The following is a 21,033-nucleotide window of genomic DNA, read 5'->3' on the forward strand; positions in this document are numbered from 1 at the left end:
TCAGCCAGTGCTGTAAGTCACCGTATGGAGATCCTCCAGGACCTCTGTCTGTGAAGCAATGTTGTACACAGTCTCACTGAATCAATTCATATTAAAAGTAACCCTCTCAATTAGGAGGAAGGAGGAGTGTTTATAACAGTGCTGAATTTGGTGGCCTGACTTACAGTAGAAGCTCAGAAATGGTGTCATCAGCATTGCTGGATGGAGGGTGAGATAAGGCAGAAAGTGATGAACTACATTGAAGAAATGAATGATCAGGGTGGGGCTGAAGTCCCTTGTTCCAGCTGTATTGCCAGATCTTTCTTGTTGTCAAAGTGTACCTCAGTGAGCAAGTGATTGCTTTCAATTATGACCACAGTATGGACTGTGTAGTGACTTTTTAGGAAAATGATTTGGCTGTTTTATTATTTTTGTGTTCGATTTTTGGCTTTTTTTGACAGCTCTCCTGCAACAGAATGTCCTTGGCTTGAAAGCAGCCCTAAATCTTCCCCATCGCTCCAGCTTTCAATGGGAAATACCAGGCCAACAGGAAGTTACCTTGTGCCTTCAGAATTTTCACACCCTGTGCAAGATGGTTCTCTCTTGTCTCATTTCCAAACCCCAGGACTGCAAGTTGTCACCCGGAGCAGCCTGGAGAAATCACCAGTGGAGCAGCAACAAGAACCTGCTAACAGCTGCAGTGCCCGGGCCTACAGGAACTACAGTGGGGGCAACATGGTCTGTAGCTCCCCCCAAGAGGAGAAACAAGCTACTTTCATAGCCAACACTAGCATCTCTCCTAAAACCATGAGCTCATCAGTGGCAAGTGCAGAGGACAATGGCTTTTTGGCACAAAACTTTCTTACAGTGGCTTCTGGACACAATAGTCAAAACAATGCGATTCATCAGCACCTTGGAGGGAACCTACATTCTCAACCACCTCTTCCAGAGAAAAAGAGGTCCTCTGAAGAGGACCGTTCCTTCACCTCTGTCTCACCTTCTTCAAGTGGCTTCTCTAGTCCCCACAGTGGAAGTACAATCAGCATCCCATTCCCAAACATCCTCCCAGATTTCTCAAAAATTTTAAGCACTTCCCTCGTGCCAGGTAGGTTCTGTATCAGAGAAATGCAAAATACTTCTGAGTTGTATGAGTTTACCTCCCATTTAGGGGATTTTTAAAATGAGGAGGGGGAAAAAAACAGTGGAATAAAAATGGCAGAGAGGACTTGAATGCTTGCAGTAAGAGGCACCATTTCACGGGTTTTGGATGTATTATTCTGAGGACAATGCTGCAGAACTGTTTCTGCCCTTCCTTAATTGTCAGCCAAGGGCATCCCACCTTTTGAGCTGTGAAACCACAAACAAGGAGTATGCATTCCAACCTCTCTTAATAAAGGCTGGTTTCTTTATGCATCTTTGCTATATTCATGTCAAGAATAGTTAAAAATGTCGATATGTATTCACTGGGTCCCACTGAAAAACTTTATATTTAGTATAGCTTTATAAATGTAAGAGTTTTTCATATTCTATAGGTTTTGCAAAATTAAACTTTAAGAGGGCTTTTGGAGTCTTAGTGTATGGTTCTGAAACAGTTCAAAGTTTCTCTCTGTTGTCCTTCTAATCATGAGTTTTTAGAAGCGTTAATGTGGTTGGAAGTTGAAAAGAAAAGCAAAACATGCTTTTATATTTAGAAAATTTCTTAACTTGTCTTTCCCCTTTTATTTTATAGAAAACACAATGGATAAACATGTGACTGTGAAATTTGTCCAGGACACATCCAAGTTCTGGTATAAACCAGATATTTCAAGAGAACAAGGTATAACAGTTGATGTATATTCTGAGGTATATACTTACAGAAAGGCTAGTTGGTGAATGTGCCTTATTTTTTTATGACTACCAGACATCTCAAATAATTACAAAGAGAAATATAAAATCTATAAGGGCCGAAGACAACTTCAATTTATTTTGTCCAAAGGCTGAGTTTGAGAGTGGAGGGCATTCAAGTACTTCAGACAAATTATTATCCTAATTTAAATAACTACAGAGTGATTTGAGTATTCCTGTGGTAGCTCCTGCAAAAGTGCTTTACTGAGAAACTAATTTGTCTGTTGCCATCTCACAACAATGGAAGTTGATTTAAGGTATGCTGAAAGAAAATGTAAGCAGAATATGCTCTATTAATGCAATCTGATATTATGGTGAGTCTTCACCAGTGTGCCAGGCAAAGCTATTTTGGCCTCCAGAGTTTGGAACAGCAAGTATACATGGTGCAATACCAAACAACTGCTGCTCTCAGAAACCATTAGAGTACAAATGTGATGCTCTGGCATAATTTCAGCCATGTGTGTTTCCCTGTGTGGATAGGTTGAGAGATCCTAAATATCAGAGAGTAATTTATTATCTAGGATTCATTATAAAAGCATCCTCATCTACCAGTTGTTCTGTAGCCTAAATTTCATTTTCAGCTGCAAGTGACATACATTATTTCTTAAAGATCACAAAATAACACTCCTATGGAATAAAATCTTTATGATGTACAATATAGATACATCTATATGTAGATATATTACTGAATGAGAGTGGAAAGTTTTTATTACATATGTGAAAATGTGTACATGCAAACTTATACTTTGATCGGGCATCAATATGTAAATAAAGTATTTTGGATGCTTGTAAATGCAGTCAGTCTGACTGACTATCCTTGTGTCTGTACTGTAATATTGAGCTACAGTGAATAGCATTTAGTAAGCTATTGAAAGCATTTTAAACTGGGATTGTTAAAATGAAGTTGTTGAAAAGGAAAATGTCAAAGCCATTCTGTATTGGAAAGGAAGTTTACATCATCAGACTTGGAACTAGAACCAAATAGCTTTCAGCTATTGGCAAATGATGAATTGCTCTGTCTGTCTAGTTCATATTTTCTCAGACTGTGAGGGTGCCCCTTATAGTGTGGTGGTAAATATGAGCCTAGGAGGATAAAGGTCATAGAAAATGGATTATTTATTTACCTCTGGATGATGTTTCACTGGTTGTTTCACTTCACTCTCCTTCCTATTTTCTGCTCCCCACCCATAATGAGCACTGAGTGCTCTGCAAATGGTCAGAAAAAGTTTCCTCTCTTCATGTGGATTTAAAGAGGGGAATAGATCATAAAGGAATTTTAAACCTAGCTGCTTGAACAAATGAAAACAATTATCTTCCCAACTTTGTAGTATGCCTCTTTTCACCTTACCAATTAAAATCTATTTTTAAAAGTGAGGTTAAGATGTTTGGCTATTATATTTCAGAGTCTGTAGCAGACTTCTGCCAAACAAGAGCAGTTTTCTTGCAAATGATTTCTCCTAGGAGAACTTCATATCACGCTTCAAGCAGAGATCACAGGCTATAGATGTAAAGTATTTCAGTGTTTCGACATTCGAAGAGCAAATACCCACTTTCATCCCCTGTTTTGCTTTAAAACACATAATAGAGTGAGAGTACTTTGCAGAGACAAACATTGTTTGTAGATGAGAACTGATGGCTTCTGACTACTGAAGCTACATAAGAAAAGAAATACACTGTTGTCTGTTCAGCCTGGGAATTAAAGAGCTGTGCTCTCTGTCATGATTCTAACAATTTGACAATATGTAAACAGGAATCAACTTGCCCTTTTTTCTTAATAAGAAACAACGTGGGGCCAGGAAAATTGGGAATAGGGCCACATTTTCTTTGCCTGGGCTGTGTGTGTGTGTGCACATGCACATACTTGAGGTGTAGTTTTTGTCAGTTTGCTCTTATTTTGCTGGATTTCCTTTGATATGGTCACTGAGATCAGAAAAAAAAGAAAGGGACAAAACCCATATTTAATCTCTTCACCTTTTAGTACATTTTCCAAGTATAAGTATTAGAATTTTTTTTTAGTTTAGTGTGTGGCAGTTATTTTTTGGTTTGGTTTGGTTTTACTTTTTTAAGGGAGGGTTGTTTGCCATGAACTTAAACCCAAAATTTCATTTGGAGCTTACATCAGCACTGTCAGCTTGAAGCTGCTTTTGCATTGCCAGAAAGTTCATATGTGACTATCAGTATCAGCTACGATCATCAGTATCAGACTTGATTACCCAGGTCAGTGCTGCAACAGTAGTTGTTAACTAATGGTTGCACAGTATTCTTGATAAACGGGAAAGCATGTAGCAAATGAAAAATCATGCACAGATCTTTGGCGTTTATGCAGAGATTCCAGCTTCAATTTTGTTGTATCATTTTTGTTGTATCATTCACAGCTGCAAGTGATCCCAACTACATGTGTGCAGGCACTGACCTGAGGCACAGATTTAAGCTACTATGTAAAAATCAACTAATTATCAGTTGTAGCCTAGTGGGTGGTAGAAAGCTGTTGACTTGTCAATGTAACAGCAGTTTTCCACTACTCAGCATTTTCTTCTGGAAGCACTGATTGCATGAACCCTGGTAGAACCTGCATCCTTCACAGTTAAAAAAATCACTAGGGATCTGTATTTCAGGCTTCCTTTGAAATAAGTATCCATGAAATTCACATGAGATGTTTTCAGTCAGATCCCCCCAAATATGTTCAATTATAGTCTGTTCTATAGCAATGGAGACATATAAAGGATCTTATTTTCTTTAATCTCCTTTTAATTATAGATTTGCACCTGTAATTTTTGAGTGTGTTTATTGTTCTGGAAATGTTTTTCTCTCTCTTTTATAAAATTCTTTACAGCCATTGCTGTTCTCAAGGACAAGGAGCCTGGGTCATTTATTGTTCGAGACAGTCATTCCTTCCGGGGAGCCTATGGGCTAGCAATGAAAGTTGCTACACCACCTCCTTCTGTTCTGCAGTTAAATAAGAAAGGTACTGTATGCCTTCTATCTGTCCTTTAACAAGCCACACATTAGAAAGTCTGTATTACTGTGTGTTAATCTGTAGGAATCTTCCCACTTCCAGTAAGTGCAACTTGAATTACAGGCTCTGTTTAGTTCCTTGCACTAGTATCACATTGAATGGGACTGAATAAGATGTTGTTTGTTCTTCAGTTTGACCATGGCTTGTGAATGTATGTATATTGTGGCAGTACATGTATCATACCTTATCAACCTGATAGAAAAACCATCATCTCTGTAATGGGTCCTCCCTAGCAATTAGAAGTCTGTGTTTCATCCTCATACCATCATGCAGAGCTTTCACTTGGCTGGGATGTTGAATATTTTTGACCCCAGGATTTTGTTCTGAGACAGTTCTACATTAGAGAAAAATCTCAGGGGGTTCCCTAAGGAAAGATGATAGTTGTTTAAGAGAAGTGATGAAATATGCATACTCTCCCAGCTCCATTGCCTCCATATATAACTTGTACCTGATAGTTGTGAAAGATAAAATGAACACATGGAAAGCATAAATCAATCTATGAGATCTCAGTAAGCACTATCTGTACTGTTCTTGGCTCATTGGTGCTACTAGAAAGGAAATGGGGTGATTTTCATTGCCTGGGGAGAAAAGCTACATAGATCACAGGAAGGCAGTGAATCTTAGTGTTGTGGTTATGGAAGTGTGCTTTGCATTCTCTTTCTTTTTTTCTTTTTGCTAAGATTTAAAGCTTACTCAGAGAGAAGTGGCAAGGTTAGCAATCCACCTGTATTACAATAACATTTTTGAATTCTCTACACTTCATATGTTATCTTGAGATAATTTCTTACTAAAAATTGTCATATAATACTTCCTTTTGTAGTCAAGAAACATCAACAGAACCACTGCAGTGTCAAATTTGAGGTAGACAGTAGGGGTGCACTGGTGATAGCAACTGCAAGGAGGCAAATGGAATAGCTGTAGGTGTTTTTATTAATCTCTTCTCATCAGATCAATGAAATCCAGGAAGACATGAAAGTTCAAACTCTACTAGTGTTTAAGAGCCAGTTTATGTTAGTTGTACTACAGGTAAGTGGTAGCAAAAGAAAATTGTAATCAAGACTCTAGCATTCTTCCAATTCACCCTCAGTGATATTTAGCTTTGATTCCAATTGCTTCGTCCTGGAGGGTACGAATTTGTTCAGTCTCATAGAATCATAGGTTGGAAAAGACCTCCCAGATCAACTAGTCCAGCTGTTTATTACCCACTAAACCATGCCCCTGAGTACCACATCCAACCCTTCCTCAAACATCCCTAGGGATGGTGATGCCACCACCTCCCTGGGCTTCCCATTCCAGTGCTTAACTATTCTTTCTGAGAAGAAATTTCTCCTAATTTCCAACCTGAACCTCCCCTGGCGCAACTTGAGGCCATTCCCTCTAGTCCTATCGCTAGTTACCTGTGAGAAGAGGCCAACCCCCAGCTCCCCCCGACTTCCTTTCAGGTAGCTGTAGAGAGCAATAAGGTCTCCCCCGAGCCTCCTCTTCTCCAGACTAAACAACCCCAGTTCCCTCAGCTGCTCCTCAAAGGACTTGTGTTCCAGACCCTTCACCAGCTTCATAGCCCTTCTCTGGACATGTTCCAGGGCCTAGATGTCCTCCTTGTAGTGAAGGGCCCAAAACTGAACACAGTACTGGAAGTACAGCCTCACCAGAGCACAGTACAGGGGGATGATCACCTTCGTGGTCTTTCTGGCTACACTACTCCTGATACAAGCCAGGATACTGTTGGCCTTCTTGGCCACCTGGGCACACTGATGGCTCATGTTCAGGTGAGCATGGACTAACACACCCAGATCCTTTTCCTCCGCACAGCTTTCCAGCCACACTGCTCCAAGCCTGTAGTGTTGCATGGGGTTGTTGTGGCCAAAGTGCAGGACCTGGCACTCTCTCAGCAATTTCATAACTACCAGCCTGAATTATAAGTAATGGATAATAATCAGAGGGGTCAGGAAGTTTCCTGGTAATGTCCCTGACTCAGGCCCCAGGTAGGCCAGCAGTCTGGCCAACATATGGGGCCCTCTGTTCCCCTCACAAGGGAGTTGCCTACAACAATTACTCTTCTTTCCTTCTTGGTGGAGGAAGTCCTGAGGTGTGGAGTTGACTTCCTTTCCCTAGATGACCTCCTGTGTGGACGTTACCCCACATCCTCACCTACCCATCCCTCGAGCTCCAGGGCCTCAAGCCAATTGTGTAAGGGCAACTGGGGAGGCAAGGTGGGTAGGGAGGGGGCTTGCCTGTGGTGCAGAGCAGGGACCTGTTTCCATTCCTCTCCATCTCTTAGGTCCCCTTCCTCTGCCTAACAGCTACAGTGCAGGGGTCCACCACTATCTGGGGTGTATCACCCTGGTGCCTTTCTCTCAGGTATGTCAGGGAGTTGCTCCTCCTGTCTAACTCCTGCTCACACTGCCTGATGGTACTTAATCTCTCCACCTCGTCCTTGAGCTCTGCCACCAGGCTGATCAGATTCTCCACCTGCTCACACCTCACGCAGGAAGCATCTATGCCACCCTCTGATGACAGCAACAGGCTCAGGCACTCCCTGCAGCCGGAGACCTGAACAGCCGCGTTTTGGGGCAGGCAGTTGGTCTGGTTGCCACAGTCTTTCTGGCGAGAGCTTTCTGCCTAGTGGAGACCATGGCTGGATTTGTTGCCAGGCAGGCAGCTGATAGGTGAGCTGGTCTCCTCAGTGGGGAGGGATACTCTGCCCTCCCTGCCAGCCCTGCCTGCATGCACTGCTGTGCAAACTGCTGTGCCACACCTGACTGCTGCCCCACACCCTGTTTTCCTGCTCTGTTTGCTGTGTTCCTGGTCACTTGAATCTCCTGCAGAGTTTCTTGTTCCAAGCTTCCCCTTCCTACATACACTTATATTCATTTATTCTTAATATTGTATGAACATAATGGCAAGTGGTAAGCTGTTTGAAATGGTGAGCTTTGCAGTACTTGCTTGCATATAAGTTTCTGCTGTCCAGATTAATGCGTTCATCTATATTAGTCTGAAAGTGAGTCTTTGAGGTTATGTGTTCACTGGACTGCGGCTGATACAACCAGATTCAAAGGCAGCATTTATTCGTAGCTCTTTTGTTGAGGTTTGAATGATTTGGTAGCTTTGCTCTATTGCTATAAACTAACCCTTTCATTGCTTGGAAAGAGCTCCAGTTTGTAGGCAGGTGTGAAATACCACGAACTAGTCCTTCAAGAAATAGTGAAGTTGTCTTAATTATATGTGTGCAAATTAATGTATATGTTTAAAAGAATGGTAAATCTCAAGGGAATTTTTATTCTTTAAATCTCTTCATTATATCCCACTTACAATTTCAAGATTTGTCTTAGAGCTTTGGGACATAAAAACTGTATTTAAAATTTAATGAGATACAAAAACCTGAGTATTTCATATAATTGCCATAATTCATGTAACTGCCTTAGGAGCAAAGGCTTGGAGTAAAACTGAAAACATTTTAAAACTTAAAAATTCACTGAGAGACTTGGCATCATTATGCATGTACAGCTAAATCTTCTATTGTTTTGATCTGGAAAGTTCTGTGAGCAATTTTCAGTCCTGTCACTAGAAATGTGAGTATTTTATCATACTTTACTCCCTTGTCACATTGGATACAAGTTCTTCTAATTTGCAAGCACACCAGAATTTCTAGCCATTAGTTTTTCAAATTCATGTTCCTCTCTGTAGCTGGGACACCAGTGCATATTTGGATGTCAGTCATTTATACTAAAAGATTTTCCACTAAATATCTAAAGCGAGCTGTCTGCTTGTTTTGTTTTTTTTTTTTTTTTTTTTTCCAGAATTCCCTTTTTACTGCATCTTGTAATCTTGCAGCAGAGCAGCTCTAATGTGTTTGGCATGCTTTGTATAAAACATTTGGTGTTAATGTGGAAAACTGCTTCATAAAGACCTGCTAATTTGTGAGACTACTCTGTTCCTTGCTTCTCTTCATGCCCTTTCTTGTTCTTTTTTAACACAGTTGGAGATTTGTCGAATGAGCTTGTAAGGCATTTTCTGATTGAATGCACTCAGAAGGGGGTGCGCTTGAAAGGATGCCCAAATGAACCATACTTTGGTAAGTACTGTGCATCACGGGGCACAGAAATTGGAAATAGTTTGCATTTGCCAGAGATGTTTTACAGACTTCAGTGGAGTGGAGATGAGAGAATACTTTGCTCAAGTCTTGAAGATTTCTGTAGGAACCCATTCTGGGGTTGTTGTAATAGCAACCTTGTACACATTTATGTTAAGAATATCTGCAGGGCACTCTGGCACTTCAAGCTTCCAGCTGTCATGCTTATCAACCACTACCAACATTGCTGCAGATAGCTTAGTGTGGTGGTTTTACTCAGGTGTGCAGGTGAGTAAACCACAACTGCTCCACTCGCTGTCCTCAAAGGGAAAGGGGAGAAAATATGATGAAAAGGGCTCAAGGATTGAGATAAGGGCAAGGAGATTACTTAACAATTATTGTCACAGACAAATCAGACTCAACATAGGGGGATTAATCAAATTTATTGTCTATTAGTAACAGGCTAGACAAGTAAGAAACAAAGTAAAGAAACCAAAAACACCTTCTCCCCCATCCACCCTCTTCCACCTCCTCACCCTGAGCAGCACAGGGAAACAGGGGAAAGGGTGTTGCAGTCAGTCTATAGCACTTTGCCTCTGCTGCACCTTCACAGTCACTCTCTGCCCCTGCTCTAATGTGGGGTCCCTCCCACGGGATGCAGTCCTCCCCGAACCAATCCTGCGGGGGCTGCCCACAGGCAGCAGCTCTTCAAGAACTACTCCAAATATGGGTCTATACCATGGGGTCCATCCGTCAGGATCAAACTGCTCCAACATGGGTCCCCCACGAGAAGCAGCTCCTGCCAGGTCAGCTGCTCCTGTGTGGTCCCCTCTCCATGGGCTGCAGGTTGTCTGTTCTAGTTCCCTGTGTATGTTCTACTGGGGGTTCTTCACAGGCCGCAGCCTCCTTCAGGTCAGATCCACCCGCTCCACTGTGGTTTCCTCCACGGGCTGCAGCGTGGAGATCTGCTCCGCTGTGGGACCCATGGGCTGCAGGGGGACAGCCTGCTCCACCAGGGGCCTCTCCACAGGCTGCAGGGGAACTGCTGCTCCTCCTGCCCTCCTGCTGCACTGACCTTGGGGGCTGCAGGGCTGGTTCTCCCTCCTTACTCTCCGAGCCGCTGTTGTGCAGCAGTTTTTGTTGTTGTTGTTGCTTTTTGTTTTCTTTTTTTTCCCCCTTTCTTAAATATGCTCTCACAGATGCACAAACAACATTGCTTATGGGCTCGGCTCTGTGCAGCAGTGGGTCCCTTTGGAGCTGGCTGGAGCTGGCCCTTATCTCACATGGGGCAGCTTCTGGATTCTTTTCATAAAAGTCGTGCCTACAGCCTTCTGCTACCAAAACCTTGCCATGTAAACCCACTATACTTAGCTAGATGAATGTTGAGGGCCTTATTTATTCAGGACCTTTGCCTTATTTTGACTTGTACTGTATTTATACAGTGTAGCTAAAATGACAACAGAGTGGGACGTTCACATAGAAAAAAGTGCATTATGGCATTTCAGCCATAATACAATGAAAGCTCATTACACATTATAGTAAACAGCAGAATACCCATCCAGCTGCTCACTGATTCCTCCACCTCAGTTGGACAGGTGAGGTAAGCAGGATTACAAAGCTCATGTGTCAAGATAAAGACAGGAAGATTGCTTACCAGTTACTACAATGAGAAAACAGATGTGACTTGGGGAAAATTGATTTAGTTTATTGCCAGTAGATTTATGTACTGAGAAACAAAGACGAACATTAAAATAACACCTTTCCTTCTGCCCTTTCTAAGCTCAATTTCACTTTTTCATCCCAGATTCCTCAACTCCTATCCTACCCAAGGTGGAACAGGAGGGGATGGGGTTGGAATTTGGTCAGTACCTAACAATTTCTCTCTGCTACTTCTTCCATCTCCCACTTTTCACCTGCTGGATCATGGGTTCTTCTCATGGGCTGCCATGCTTCAGGAAAAAAAAATCTGCTTCAATACGAGCTCTCCACAGGCTGCAGTTCCTTCAGGAATTATCCACTTGCTCTGGTGTGGGGTCATCCACGGATGGCAGTGTGGTGGATCTCAGATCAGGCGTATGGAGCAGCTCCTTCTCTTCCTTCTCTGACCTTGGTCTTCCTTCTGCTGTATTGCATGCTTTTTGTTCTCTCATTGCCTCTGTGCAGCTCTTTTTGCCCTTTCTTAAATACATTTCTGCAGAGGTGCCACCAGCTTGGCTGAGGGACTCATCCATGCTCTGTTGTGGGGCCATTGGAGCCAGCTGGAACTGGCATGGGGCAGCTCTCGCCTCTCCTCATGCTACCAAACCTTACTATTTACACCCAATATACTTGTGAAGGAATCTTCTATCGTAAAACGTGCAAGTGTAAAATGACTAAATTCTGTTTGAAGTAAAGACGGATTGAATTTTGTCAGGATATATGGTCTTACATGCTAATGGCGAGGATGACTAACAGTTATTTTAATTGAAGCCAAGTCTGAATGGTAAAAGTGGTAAAAAAAAATCAGAGTTTATGGCACTAATTAAAAGAAAGATAATTTAATAGAGAATATTATGTATATCAGTGTTGCATTGGGCGGGGGAGCTTTTGCCTAGGCCATCTTTTATGCTTTTATAAATGTACAATAGAGGCACATGTAGACAAAGCACTAGACAACGGAAGCTGGGTGGCTAAGAAGTAGAGCTCACTCTTTCACTTCTTCATTGCATAGCATTGACCCCTTGTGCTCTTACTTTCTTCATAAGGTTTTACTACATTTGCTACATTAAAATGTAGCAGATATTAAGAGCATTGAAAGGAAATTACTGACATCCATGTGTTATTGTTTGTATCATCTTTGCACTTTTTCCATTTGAAGCAGACATTTAGATTAGGATTTCAGTAATACGTCTAAGCAAAGAAAGGGATTGTATGATTGTGATTAATGACTTTAGTTAAGTACGTGCAACTGGAACAGCGCTGGGGAACACAAATCCACTTAAGTTGAGCAAAAAAGATCTTGGGTTAGGTGCCACAAAAATATTTTTAAAGGAAATTTGTGTATGTATGTATGAAGGGGGATGGGGGCTTGGTCAATAAAATATTTGAAAGCCAGCATAACTGTTAAGTGTTATTTTTGTCCACCAAGTTAATCTTGTATATCTTGTTAATTTCTGACCACAGGGAGTTTGACTGCTCTGGTATACCAGCATTCCATTACTCCACTGGCATTGCCCTGTAAGCTCCTCATCCCAGACAGAGGTATGCTTGTTATAGTACAGAAGAGATATGCCCAGCCAAGGCTTTGCTTCAAAGTTGTGAGCAGACTAGTACTGTGATGTTCCAATCATTATCATACGAGAGTCACAGAATTTAGCACAGTAATCTATCGTGTAGGAAGACAAATGTACTTCTCAGATATGAAATTGCACCTCTGTGAGGTTAGATGTAATCACTCATGCAGCTCGGGGTTACCACCTAGGGCTTCAGGGAAGTCAAGTGGGTGAAGGACAGAAAGTGCTGTGTATATGATGTGTATATGATGCTGGCAGGAAGGAAGCAGCAGTTTACCTAGGTCCAAATATTGTTTAAGTAAATGATCAAGGAGCCAGTGTTGCATCATGGGACTGTAATTCTAATTTTGGTAATGATGATTTCATAAACCACTCTAAGACCACAGCAGAATACACCTATGCTTTCCCCATAATTCAGTCTGCTATTTTCCCACATGAAGTTAACACCAGGTGTATTATTGAAATGTGAAACGTTCCTGTGGTTTTTTATTGAACTCTTCAAGCTTTTGTTAAAGACCATATGTCAGTGCTCCAACACAGCATTTGACTCATGCAAATATATTAATGAAATCTTTTAGCGTAAAAGCATGCAGTGGTATGTATGTGCAGAGATCCTCTGTAAGTCTTGTTCTTGTCCTCCTCGGCTCTTGCTGTTCTGGCAGAGGTATAGAACTGAAACTTTTGCCTTGTCCTGGATATCTTCCTCATTTGAATGTATTCAAAGTCAGTATATGTAATGTTAAATACAGCACTGGGAGATATTTTACACACTTTTATATAATTGAAATAACATACAGATGTACAGCTTTCTCACTAATTTTAACAGAAGATTTGGAGGCAAGTATTCTACTGCTGCTTTTACAGTTTAGATATTTGCGTTCTACATAAGAAAGAAGAAAGAAAAATTATGTTGTTATCTTCCAAATCAAAAGACAATTAATTTATTTAATCTCGGAAACAAACCATGTACCTAAATTAGTGTGAAATATACAAATTACAGAATTAAAATTGCACTATTTTGAAAACTTCAAGCTTGTTGTGAGGGAATATAGTTCTTAATAGTTTTTAATGTGGTAGCACTTCTGTACCTCCGGCATGTATATGTAATTATGTCTGTGACTATTAGGAAATAAATGTTGAACATCCCTCCTGCAGCACTGGAGGTAAAAAATGATGCAGAACAAAAACAAAACAAAACAAAAAAAACAACAACAGAGCCACATGGTATGAGTGGTTATAGGTGCAGATGCAAGATTGTTTAATGTTTCTGGCCAAGACTTATCCAGTACACGAAATCACATTTACAAAAGCTAGACTTATACTTGACCATGTGCATTGCTTTGTCTATCCAAGTACAAACAAGACATGGATAGTGTTTTCTGTTCTCAGATCCATTGGAAGAGATAGCAGAAACTTCTCCGCAGACTGCTGCAAACTCAGCAACAGAACTTCTCAAGCAGGGTGCAGGTTAGTAAACTTTCCCCTTGCATTTGACTGTCACTAAGTGTTATATTTTACAGGCTGGGAAAAACTGATGCTAAGACTGGACTGAAGGATGATTAAAGAAAATAGTTATATTTACAGTACTGTGCAGAAGTGTAAAGGGCACTGTGAGGATATATACAAAGTTCTTTCTCTTTTCTGTAACTAGCTTCTAAGTTGTACAACCTTGTATCTGCTTTCCCATTGTGTGTCCCATGACAATTTGAAGTACTCATGGGTTCGTTCAAGCACAGCAATTTGTAAGCAGTGACATTAATTTCATAATGATAAACTTTGAGAAGATGTTTTCAACCTGTGTTCTGTGAAAGTTCTTGAACTATGAGGTCTGCAAATGGCAACAAATGAAAGTGTTCGGTAGGGTTAAATTCTCAGCATAGAAGTAAAAAATACCACTGAAAAATGCTTATCCACCAATAAATCTGAAAAAACAAACAAGCAAAAAAAAATAAAAACATTGCCATGTGCTTGATGATGCATGCTGTTAGGAAATACCCAGTACCTTTTCCACTGGATGCTGTTCTGTGAATTCTTATGCATACTGCAGTATCCATTCTGCAAATTAAGTTGTATTACCATCATTTTAGTGATATAACAGAAGAACCCTGACGAAGTTACCACCAAATGATGTGGTGCTGGGGACATGGCACTAGGGGACATGGTTTAGTGGTTGATATTGGTAGTAGGGTGATGGTTGGACCAGATGATCTTGAAGGTCTCTTCTAACCTTAATGTTTCTATGATTCTATGATTTAGTCCCATTAGAGCAGGCGAATACACTATGTTTGATGCTCCTCCTTGAGTTTAGCCTACAACTAGAGCCACAAGCAAAAATGTTGCAGCCAGGCGTGCCTTTATCAGAATGCTGTCTCATTGCCCTTAACCCATTTTGGGATGCTTCTGCATGGGGCACTTGCCAAGCTGAGGAGTTCTAGAGAGTGTGTGTGTTGCTCTTGCTTATGCAGCAATTTGACTTAAAAATTTGCAGTATTACTTCAAATGCTCTAATCAAGCATTTGAGGCAATGGCTGGCCTTAGTGACGCTGTGCCAGGAATGAGCACCTGTTGACCTTTCTGTATAACAGTGCTGATGGTGTTTGTTGTAGCCAACAGAGCAAAAGCCAAGGAAAATGAATTAAAAGACTTCTCTTGAAAACTCAGCAAAATGGGCACAAGCTATCTTTTTAGAAATGCTGGTTTCTCTTCGGTTGGGCAAGGCTTTTCAAATAAAAAGAAATAATTCTTACACCATTTGGGGCAGTATTCAGATAACTCCTTATGGGGATTGTCACATCATGGATCATTTGGGAAACAGTATATATATTTTTTCTGTCTTGTTGGTTTTGTTTTTAAACAAGGAGTTGGAACATGACTAGATAAGGTAGCTAGGAGATACTGTCAGTCTTTTGCCTTGACACATTATTTCCCACTGATTTTCTGTGTTTCAGAGATCCCTATCCAGTTGATAGCTTTCCAGTTGTCGAGTTCCTCACTGACACATGTAAACTATTTCTCTTCTAAACATCTAAGCTTGTGTGGGCACCTGTAGTTTAGTCAAATAAGATGCAGTTTTTCCCTGCCAAACATTTCCCTACCCTTCTCCACCCCACCCTTTTCTCACTGCACAAGCAAAAAAAGATGTTTTTCCTAGAATGATGATTTATATAGCTGCCTGAAAAACCTAATAGGCATTTCCAATCATTATCTAAATGCAGAAGCTAAACTACAAATCCCAGAGATTGACAACCAAAGTCTAGAAACTATACAGATAAGTGGCTTTTCCCTAAAACAGACCTCGTTTTATTAACTTTCCTGTTTGACAGCCAAATTTTGTGCCTCAGATAAGTCCAAGTTCTTCATACCTGTTTCCACTAGTAGAGTGAAGGGATTTAGTGTTCTGGACAAAGCACATTCCCAGTATAAAAGCAGCATGGGATACTCAAGCTGGCCGTATTGCATAGCTATCAGTGGTAGCACAGACATGACTACAAATGCCACTCATGAAAGATAAGAGCAGCAACTTTACAGGAAAGATACAAGCATCTTCCTTTCATTCTAATTTTGAATACGGTTTCTGTGGGATTGCTGTCATTTGATAACCCATCAACTGTCTAGATCAGACCATACATACATGACGTTCTGAAGTGAGAAATATTTCAGCCTTTCTCACCACCTTTCCTTTTCTGTATTCTACTTTTTAATCTGACATTTTTACACTTTAGAGAACTTTAGAAAAAGATACAATTTACTATTTTTGTGCTACGCAAGTAAAGGAATCTACTGTATTTATTGACTGCTTTTGAGCTATCACACTAATGGCAATCTAGACAGTAAGGTTGGCTAGGTCATGTAGAAGGTCTCTTGATGCCAGTGAAATGGCTGTTGCAAAGGAAGGGAAACCCTTTATATGAGCTTCAAAAGGGGTGAGGAATGTGGCTGGGGAACATGGCAAGCTTCCTTTGGTGGGAAAAGCTCAGAGTTTTAACGAAGAGCTTTTTAGGTCTGTAGCAAACATACACAGTAATCATGTGAGAATAAGAAAGTTTATGGTTTGGAATGTTATTCACAATTTTGGGTAGACATGGCAGTACGTAATTTAGTGAAGAAGGCCTCTCTGTATGAATTGTATAGTGATTGTTTCAAACAAAGTTATTGAAACTAGCATGCCAATGCACAAATACATTTCCGAATCCTTTCACTTACAAATCAGATAAATCAAATCTCTAGATCCCTTCTTTCACTGACAACCTCCAGAGCTTGAAGTTACTGGGCTGATAGCCATGATGGAATCAAACTTACACTTATGCAGTCTGTAAATTGATGACTGCTTAGTTGTTTTGAAAGTGTCAGTGTCTAGCTGTGTATTTTATGTAAATAGTATTAAGAAAAGGCTTTAGTCAAATTACAGAATAGCCATATGAAAAGAGGAGCTTTTTCATTTAATCTTTGCTTTCATAGTAAGGTTGGCAAGGCAGGCTAAATTGATAACAAATCAAATGTTAGCATGGCAGTTTGCACACATCTGCTGCCAGAGTTGTAAATTCATTCCTGTATACTTACACAAATGTTTTAACCAAAACACAAAGTCTGTTGGTATCAGTGTTCAGTTATGGATGTGTTTAATTATTTCTTGTGCTGTAGAATAAGACTAAGAGAACTTTTCAGTTTCAAAAATGTTATTAATCTGCTTGTAACTTTGACTTTACACAAGTTGAAAGTAATTAATCATGTGAATACTTCTTTTAATACTATACAACCTTAATAATTAATACTACATAATACTGTATGCCATTTTTACTGTATAATACTATACAGTGCGATACAGTATTACAGTACTATTATATAGTGCCATATAATATTAATACTTACGGTCCTATTGGTCACTGCAGATTTGTTTTGAGACCAGATTAAAAAATAAATTAACTGTTTGGTAGCTTTAGAAACCAATGAGCTACTTTTTATAGAGATATACCAGAAGATACTAATATCTGTAGGAGAAGAAAAGGGCTCCTAAAATAAGTGCATGCAGAGGTAAAGAATCAATCTAATATATTGAGTAGTTAATTCAATTTGGAAGTTGCTTTGTTTGCCCTAAAATTACTAAACATACAAAGCAGTACAGAATTACTGAGATATGAATTTTGCAGCAATCCTCAGTTCTTTGAGGGGAGAAAACTGTTACTGTCTTGCTAAACGAGTGAATGGTTTCCTTTGAAGGTAACAAACACCATTTGAAAATGTGAAATGTATCAATTTATACTGAAGAAAATGTGTATTTTCTCATTGGCTGTTGTAACTGAATTAAAAACAATGGGGCAGTAAAAGGCTCCAAAAATGAACTCCAGAATTATCATCTTAAAATATGAAGCAACAGTGGGACATGGTGAGGTACAAATAGATGTGGTGTTTTTTTTGTCAATCTTCTCTGTTCACTTTGTAAAGGTGGAAAATTTACATTTTATTTGGTGTTGTTCAGAAGATTCCTGTCTGCTTGCTTTGATGTAATGACCTCCCAAAGTATTTTCCATCTTTCATTACAGCGTGTAATGTTTGGTATCTGAATTCGGTGGAGATGGAGTCCCTCACAGGTTACCAGGCAGTACAGAAAGCCTTGAGTTTGACGCTGATGCAAGATCCTTCTCCCATCTCAACTGTTGTCCATTTCAAGGTGTCTGCACAGGGAATCACACTGACAGATAATCAAAGAAAGTAAGCAAAAGAAGAATGGGGAGAGAGTATCTGTCCTTGTCTCCAACAAATGTCACTTGCTGTTGAGTTGTTTTTCTAGTTATGTTCTACAGTCTCTGTTTCAGATGATATTAGGATTGCGTAAAGAACAACGTCTGCTATCCCTCGAGGTTGCCAGCAACCTGCAGTACTGGAGGATGAATATTTTAAGATGTAGGCATTTCTTCCACATGGCAGTTTCTGTCTCTGGAAGGTTACTTTGCCATGGCATTTTTTTCATTGTAGTTATTTTTCAGAAAAATGGGAAGTAATGCTTTTAGAGCATTTGATATTCAGTCTATTCAGTGAAGTAATTTATCTTCACAGTATCCTTCACCAGTATAACTGAACTGAGCCTGAATGAGCAGTGTGTGCTGCCAGTATTTGAAATAGTGCTTTGGATAGCCTAGTACATGTAAACTACTTTGATAAAAAAATAATTTATATTTACTCTGTACTGAATGCTATTAGGGCTACTAAAAAGTATTTAGATTTGAAAACTGACCATTATAGTGGAGGGATGACAGGAATTTATTATGAATTAAAAAAAAAAAAGAAAAAAAAAGGCGAGACTTCCTAGTTCCATGGGTTCTGAAACCATTTGTAGCAAATCAAAGAGAAAACCTTAAATCATAACACCTAGGAGTCCTTATATTTAGCAACTTAATCAAATTATTCACAAGTTCCAAGAAGTTGTATTTCCCACTAATATAGTATATAAGCAGTCAGTCTTTAGAAAAAAAAAGTCATACTTCTAGTTCTTTTTCTTTGCTTTAGGGTCAGATTTCTTATGGTCCAAAACTTAAAGTTACTCTTTTAAATATGGATTTATTTGGTTGGAGCAGTTCATGGTGAGGGACTTATTATCAGGGAATGTAGTGATAGGGAAAGGGGTAACAGTTTTAAACTAAAAAAGGGTAGATTTAGATGAGACATTAGGGAAAAATTCTTCCTAATGAGGGTTGCGAGGCACTGGAACAGGTTGCTGAGAGAAGTTGTGGATGCCCCATCCCTGGAAGTGTTCAAGGCCAGGTTGGATGGGGCTTTGATCAACCTGATCTAGTGGGAGGTATCCCTTCCCGTGGCAGTGGGGTTGGAATGAGGTGATCTTTACAGTCCCTTCCAATGGAAACCGTTCTATGACTCATATAGTTCATCTGGCTTTAAAACAAACTCAGAGATAATAAAACCTATATATTGCCATTATTAAATTTAGACTAAATATGGTTGATTTTTTAGATCTGTTCATTGCTTAAAATTTTAAGCATCTTAACTATTTCTAAAATATTTTATTTCCTCCTATCCAGACTTTTCTTTCGGCGACATTATCCAGCCAACACTGTTATTTTCTGTGCCTTGGATCCACAAGACAGAAAGTAAGCAAGACAAGTACTATTTCTAATATGTTATATATGTTATTTGTATTATTATCTACAAAAAAAAAACCAACAAAACAACAAAACCTAATGGAAGTGTGATTTTATTTCTCCATTCTTTTTTTTCTTTTATTTTTTTCTCATTTCTTTCTTATGGACGTCAAGATGGATGAAAGATGGCCTTTCTGCAAAGTAAGTTGAACCCCTCTGAGTCTCTTGTAACTGAATGTTTTAGGAATATCATTACAGTGATCAGTTTGTAAGCTTTCTAGTTACCTTTGTCACAGATGGAGAAGGGAAAGCAGAAAGGTAAAACTCTCTGTCCATTGCAGTTAGACTCAATTTAGTTCATCTGCAATTCTGCAAGTAATGGCCTAATTAAGTGATGGTTGGATGGCTGGAACCAGAGTTAGTATGGTTTGTTTACATTGCAGGTCTGATTTGCATAAAGTTTTGGAAATGAAAACAGCCATTTGCTATTCAGTTGAGTGTCACTTAGCCACTAAAACTAACTGAAGCTTACTTGTTTCACATAGACTGTTGGCTTTAAAAAAAATAAAATCCCCCTCCCCTCTCTGAAAGCACATACATGAAAACAATCCTAATAATACTAGTGTCGGACATAAATATATAATTACCAGTGGACTGCAAAGTGTTTTTGTTTGAATACCAACGTCATTGTCTCCTCCCTGACACCCTTCTTCTACCTGCACCAACACACGCCTCTCACCACACCAAACTCCCCAACTCAAAGATAGGTAAGAGAACAGCAGTACTGAGTCAGCTTAAATATATTGCCAGAGATGGTAGCATGACACTGACAGCAAACAGTACAGGATGCAAACCAGAAAGAGTAGAAGAAAGGGGATAGTATGCTTACCTGATTCTGGCCATCCTGAGCCACTGAGGGAGGAGCTTCTGATTTGGCTGGTGCAGTCCATGGGTTAGTATTAAAGGGAGGGCAGGGACAGGTGACATTATACGCTGGAGGGAAGGGATGCCGCCCAGCAGGACCTTGACAGGCTTGAGAGGAGGGCCTGTGTGAACCCCATGAAGTTGAACAAAGCTAAGTGCAAGGTCCTGCATGTGGGCTAGGGCAATCCCAATCAGAAATACAGGCTGGCCAGAGAATGGATATGGTGGTGTTAGTTGATGAGAAGCTCAACGTGAGCTGTCAATATGGGCTTGCAGCCCAGAAAGCCAACCGTATCCTGGACTGCATCAAAAGTGTGGCCAGCAGGTCAAGGGAGGTCATTCTCCCCCTCTACTCTGCTCCTGTGAGACCCCACCTGAAGGACTGTGTTCAGCTCTGAGGCCCCCAGCACAAGAAGGACATGGAAGTATTAGAATGAGTCCAAGGGAGGGCCATGAGGATGATCAGAGGGCTGGAGCACCTCTCCTATGAAGAGAGGCTGAGAGAGTTGGTATTCAGCCTGGAGAAGAGAAGGCTCCAGGGAGACCTTATAGGACCCTTCTGGTACCTAAAGGGGGCCTAGAGGAAAGCAGGAGAGGGATTCTTTGTCAGGGAGTGTAGTAATATGATAAGGAGTAGTGACTTTAAACTAAAAATGGGTAGATTTAGATTAGATATTTGGAAGAAATTCGTTACTCTGAGGGTGGTGAGGCACTGGAACAGGTTGCCCAGAGAAGTTGTGGATGCCCCATCCTTGGAAGTGTTCAAGGCCAGGTTGGATGGGGCTTTGAGCA

The 21,033-nt window shown here is 40.3% G+C and overlaps 1 protein-coding gene across 13 annotated transcripts in view; it reads left to right on the top strand.

The window, feature by feature from the left end:
* Positions 1-21,033, top strand: part of TNS3 (tensin 3) — a 258,576-nt gene that overhangs the window by 233,893 nt on the left and 3,650 nt on the right. For 12 of the 13 annotated variants that reach the window (XM_066992135.1, XM_066992142.1, XM_066992143.1 and 9 more), the window contains 9 exons: positions 441-1,084; positions 1,709-1,795; positions 4,697-4,828; positions 8,859-8,954; positions 12,114-12,191; positions 13,613-13,690; positions 17,764-17,932; positions 19,258-19,326; positions 19,492-19,518. In XM_066992135.1, coding sequence (XP_066848236.1) covers positions 441-1,084; positions 1,709-1,795; positions 4,697-4,828; positions 8,859-8,954; positions 12,114-12,191; positions 13,613-13,690; positions 17,764-17,932; positions 19,258-19,326; positions 19,492-19,518 — 1,380 coding nt within the window. The remainder of the gene's footprint in view (positions 1-440; positions 1,085-1,708; positions 1,796-4,696; positions 4,829-8,858; positions 8,955-12,113; positions 12,192-13,612; positions 13,691-17,763; positions 17,933-19,257; positions 19,327-19,491; positions 19,519-21,033) is intronic. The other variant, XM_066992134.1, reaches the window with a different exon arrangement.

Source organism: Anser cygnoides, chromosome 2 (genome assembly GCF_040182565.1).
Source record: "Anser cygnoides isolate HZ-2024a breed goose chromosome 2, Taihu_goose_T2T_genome, whole genome shotgun sequence".
In the NCBI taxonomy this organism is placed as follows: domain Eukaryota; kingdom Metazoa; phylum Chordata; class Aves; order Anseriformes; family Anatidae; genus Anser; species Anser cygnoides.